Source organism: Scylla paramamosain, chromosome 9 (genome assembly GCF_035594125.1).
Source record: "Scylla paramamosain isolate STU-SP2022 chromosome 9, ASM3559412v1, whole genome shotgun sequence".
Taxonomy (NCBI): domain Eukaryota; kingdom Metazoa; phylum Arthropoda; class Malacostraca; order Decapoda; family Portunidae; genus Scylla; species Scylla paramamosain.
This window is the reverse complement of record NC_087159.1, coordinates 6,530,001-6,535,000: the sequence shown is the minus strand read 5'-3', so window position 1 is coordinate 6,535,000 and position 5,000 is coordinate 6,530,001. Positions and strand designations below refer to the sequence as shown.

General features: G+C 51.8%; 1 protein-coding gene across 4 annotated transcripts in view; it reads left to right on the top strand.

Annotated features, from left to right (window-relative positions):
* LOC135103467 (cytohesin-1-like) overlaps nt 1-5,000 on the top strand; it is a 213,120-nt gene that overhangs the window by 125,767 nt on the left and 82,353 nt on the right. Inside the window, exon 1 of one of the 4 annotated variants that reach the window (XM_064009799.1) lies at nt 499-1,223. The exons of the other annotated variants lie outside the window; for them this stretch is intronic. Within the exon in view, the coding sequence (XP_063865869.1) occupies nt 1,020-1,223 (204 nt within the window). The 5' untranslated portion in view covers nt 499-1,019. Of the gene's footprint in view, nt 1-498; nt 1,224-5,000 lie in introns of those variants that run through there. 4 annotated transcript variants of the gene reach the window in all.

Below are 5,000 nucleotides of genomic sequence, written 5' to 3'. Positions count from 1 at the left end.
GTTGTAAAGGACGAACCCAAGCAACGTAAACGGGATGTGAATCATTCCCTCCAAACCACGCCGAATGTCAAGCCTAGAGTGTTGCAATCCCGCGGCGAGACTAGCGTGGCGGATGGAGTAATGGTGAGAGTTCCTTTGATAAGAACAGATAAGGGGAATATGACAGTAGGTGGAGAACAGCCCCGCCGCGTCTGGATAAGATTGGTGAGCCGCGCAGTTTTCCTCCCGCCTTGAGTGCGGCAGCTTGGTGCGCGCTGAGGTGTGGGCTGTTTTTGTTTATAGCTGTCAGACGTGACGACCTCCGCTGCTCCCCAGGGACACGCGCCCCCCGCCCGCCACACGCCTTTGTTGTGAACCGTAACAGGGAATCTGTCGCGTTGGGATGAGGGCAGGGAGGACGGGGCGGGATAGGGTGGTGTGAGGGTGGTGCGACACTAGCGGCGAGTGTGCACGAGCAGCAGTGGCGTGGCTGTCATGCAGGCCGCGGTGCTGGAGGGCGTGGGTCAGGCTGGGGGGATGAGTCAGCGGGCGGGGCTGGATGCTGGGTCATGCAGGACCGTCATGGTGTTGCTGCCGCGGCTGCTTCTTCCCTGCGTGCCGTGTTAATGACAGAAAGTGAGCAATAGGAATGTGGCGTTAATTTAAGCCTGAATGTGTCGACACGTGTTAATGTTTCTTTGTGTGCGTGTGCGTGTGCAGCAGAGGCTGTGATCGGCAGTGCAAAGTGCGGCGGCAGGTGTGCGGCTTTAGTGGACCGTGTGTGCCGCGGACCATGTGTCGAGCCAGGCAGGTGAGGACCGCTCAGTCGCGCTGTCAGCCGCTCAGCCCGGCGGTGACCTGACGGTGCCGCGGGGTTTTAGTGTCGCTTGGCTCGGTGTTCGGCGCGCCACGGAAAGACACGTGCTGCGCGCTGCCCGGAGCTGGGAGAGCTTGGAGCGATTGTTGGACGTCTTGTTGAGTGTTGATAAAAGTGTTTGTGGACGTGTGCGCCTCGAGGACGGCGGTGGAGCGCCGCCACCATGACCTCCACCATGAGAGGCTTCTTGACGCTGGGCCGACGCGGCGCCAAGAACAGAAAGAAACAGAGGCTGGGAGTGTCCACGCTCTTCAACGACGGGGGCGCCGTGCCTGGGGAAGCCGTCAAGTTGGTGTCCCACCACAAGCACTCCCGTTCCTTCCAGGACTTGCGGGACCTCTCCTCCGGGGACGCCATCATCATCAATGTAGGTGTTCCGCAGGGGCGGCTCTGCTGCCCTCACACCCTTGTTTGGTGGAGTTACTCACCGTGTAACAGATATGTGTGTATATTTACTTGTGTGTGTGTGTGTGTGTGTGTGTGTGTGTGTGTGTGTGTGTGTGTGTGTGTGTGTGTGTGTGTGTGTGTGTGTGTGTGTGTGGACGCCGCCTCCTTGACAACCCAGGCCGTTCTCACTTACACGCCGTCACGTGGGGATCTTGAGAGTTTCTTTCAGTAGCCTTGCCTTGGAAGCGTTAATGCTGCAGCGTTATCTGCTGAGGCATCTTGTCCTTCAAGGCGAGGCTGTCCCTGCGGCCGCTTGCCCCACGGTCTTGTCCACACGATGGGTTGAATAAACATAAGATATTAATTTTTGCATGTGGGTACAAACTATGGCGGCGAGGCGGGAAACAAGGAGACAGTGTTCCCGGCGCGGCGTGGTGGTGTTCATTTAAATGTGAGAGGCTGGTGAATGTTTATCTTCATCTACCGAGGCTGAGCACTCATTAAGATTATTAATGTGTTTGGGAGTCAAATTTCACCAAGAATATTTACATACCTTTTCAGATAACGTATATATTGTTTACGTTTCAGCAGCTTCTGCACACCCCCCTTGTTCCGCTGCGCTCCGGGAAACGAGGCGTGCTACAGATTGACTTTCATTAAGCGCTGCGATTTATCTGAACTTTTTTGGGGAAGGAGGGGGAGGATAAGTGACTGAGTGCCTGGTCGGCTTTTATTCAACGTGAGTAACGGTGCGGCAGCAGTAAACGCGGCACTTTTATGGCGGCTGCGGTGGGTTGTTGTTGGGATGGCACTCTGGTAGGGTACGGAACGGTGACGGGCAGGCAGTGGCAGCGCCAATGTGACACTGCAGGGTGGTGGTAGGATGGGAGAGTACGGAAGGGTGACAGGCAAGCAGGGACGACGCCAGGGTGACATTGCAGTGATAGTAGGATGGCAGGGTAAGGAAAGGTGATGGGCAGGCAGGGACGGCGATAGGGTGACATTGCAGGGAGATGGTAGGAAGACAGGGCCAGGACGGTGCCGGGGAGGGTGACGTGCTGCCTGGGAATGGTGGAATAGCAGTAGTACATAGGGCAGGATTACAGGCCTCCAGCATTCATGAGATACGCACTCACGCTGCTGTAGATGAGAGGCAACTCTTTTGCTTCGCCGCATTATTGTTGGCACCAGAACACTGTGGTTAATGCGGCGGGGATGAAAAGCGACACTATACCTTCCCGGACACACACTAGCGCGCTTATCGAACAAAGCTTTAAGTAAACACTGGAGTAGTTAGAAGACTGCACACAAACATCTGCACTTTATATACTACAAGGGACTTCCCTGGCACACTCTGGCCTTTAGTCGAGCAGCGTGAGAAGTAAACACTGATACAGCAAACAAACTCAGGCTCTCAGGATAAGCTACCACCCAGACACGGTGCACGCAGACAAAGTACCACCCAGACCTTCCCTACAACAATTAACATGAGCCTACACAGAGCCTATACAATACAGCGGCCCGTCAGGCAAACAGGTTGGTGGGCCGCCAATGGGATAAGAGTGAGGGCTTAACGAGCAAACTAATAACAAGGGGAATGCGAGCCAAACACGTAAACACAGCCATCACAGGGGCGCCGCGAGTAAACACCTGCACCGCCACCCACCGCCGCCTCCTGGGACCGAGGCGGCGAGTTAACAAAGCAGCCTAACGAGCCTTACAAGTCTGCATGGGGCTCGCAAGGGACAAAGAACTGGTACTCGTAATTGAAGTCAGGTTTGGTCATGTAAGGTTAGGTGAGGTTAAGTTAGATCAGGTTAGGGTAGGTTAGGTTAAGTAAGGTTAGGTTGGGTTAGTTTGGGCTGAATAGAGTTGGGTGAGGTTAGGTTAGGTTGGTTTGTGTTGGGTTGAATAGTGTAGGCTTATTGTAGGTTCGGTTTGGCTGGGCTAGGTTAGGTAGTTTGGTTAGTTTCTGTTAGTATACTTTAGAAAGTCACAGCATCTCGGGAAAGATAAGGTTAAGATAAATATAATTCAGTCTAGGTGATTAGATTTAGTTCAGTCGCCACGTCAGAGGGAAGAACGGTTGGTGAGACCACGAGGAAATAAAGGCTGTTTACTTAACCCTCCCATCCCGAGGCTCTCACTTGCCTGAAAATTCCACCACTGAGGCTCCCCTCGTCCATCATTTCCCTCCCTGACCTGCCCTCTCTTTTCTCCGGTTTGGATGCGTTTCCAGGTTCTTTTCCAAGTTTTCCTCGTCCGGGAGTTGCGTGTTCCCCTCCCTGCCTCATGCATCGCGGCGCTGCTGTTACTCCCTCCCTTGTCGCGCGGGAAGCTTATCCTCCACCATCGCTTCTCGCCCCTTTGTCTGTCTGCCTTTTCTGTCGTCATGTCAGTCTCTCTCTCTCTCTCTCTCTCTCTCTCTCTCTCTCTCTCTCTCTCTCTCTCTCTCTCTCTCTCTCTGTCGCTCGTTCTCTGCTTATTTATTACTCTTTCAACTCTTACTAATTAAAACTCATGTGTCTGATGGAATTCAACTTTAAATACTGAGAGAAGCTAAAAGCGACGTGCCACACTCTCTCCCTCGCAATTACGTCTAACAAGTCTTGGCAGCGAGGAGTCACGCTACTCGCACGGACGGGGTGGCGAAATTGCTGACTAACAAAGGCCAATTAGTAATTATTATTAGTAAATAGTAAGTAACATGATTATCTACTAATTGGCACCGTATTGTAGCAAGAATAAGGTGCAAGGAAAACGGAATCTAGTGTAACGTGACAGGGCAAATAGGGCCTCATGTCAGGGCGTGTTAAGGTCCATCAGTGTCTCATGAATATGCAAGGGTTTCATTTCCACGAAGGGTCATATCCACGCTAACCTGCAGCACCCGTGTAGTGTAGGATGGTGTGGGGGTGTCGCCCAGGTGACCAGTGCCCGCCAGGTGTTAGTTGCGGCAGACACACACTCACTTGCTGCTCCTGAGGGACGGGGCGGCCTTGCTTGGGCTATTGTTGCCTGAACAGTGTGCGCGATTTTATTTTTCTCCAGCATTTCTCCTCGTCAATTATTCCCTTCTTGAATATTTTCTCGTCCAGACATTCATTCCCGAGTCACAACCTTTAACCTGACCTAACCTAACCTAAAGTAACCTAACCTAACCTAACCTATACCTAACCTAAAGTAACAACACAACCTAACCTAACCTAACCTAACCTAAAGTAACATAACGTAACCTAACCTAAGCTAAGCAAGTAAAGCAAACCTAACGCAACGTAACATAATACTACTAAAAGCAATAGTTTCAGTCTGTGTTTCATTATCATAGTGATACTAAATACATCCATAGGGAAAATGTGTAGAGGGGAATGTCTAGAGGGAACAGTTCAGGGAGAGGGAATGAAAAATGACCGCACAGCACCATTTGATTCCCTGTATACAAATCTCCTCCTCCTCCTCCTCCTCCTGGGATATCGCCGGGGGTGGGCCAGTAGCAGCAGAGAACCACCCCTCTGTCCTTTAGATAAGAGATCGTTGTAATCTTGGAACGTTATCTCTATGTGGTCGTTTGGTTGTCTGTTTACAACTCAGGTTGATAGATATGGCTTATCTGAATACCTCGAGGCAAGTCATGAAGGTTTGGGTGTCATGGGGTGGCAGTGAATTGAATGTTGAAACTCGAGTCGTGATTTTTATGTCACACGTCAGCAGATGAGGGAAGGAAGAGGTACCAGATTTCCAAATAAGCTGAGCCAGT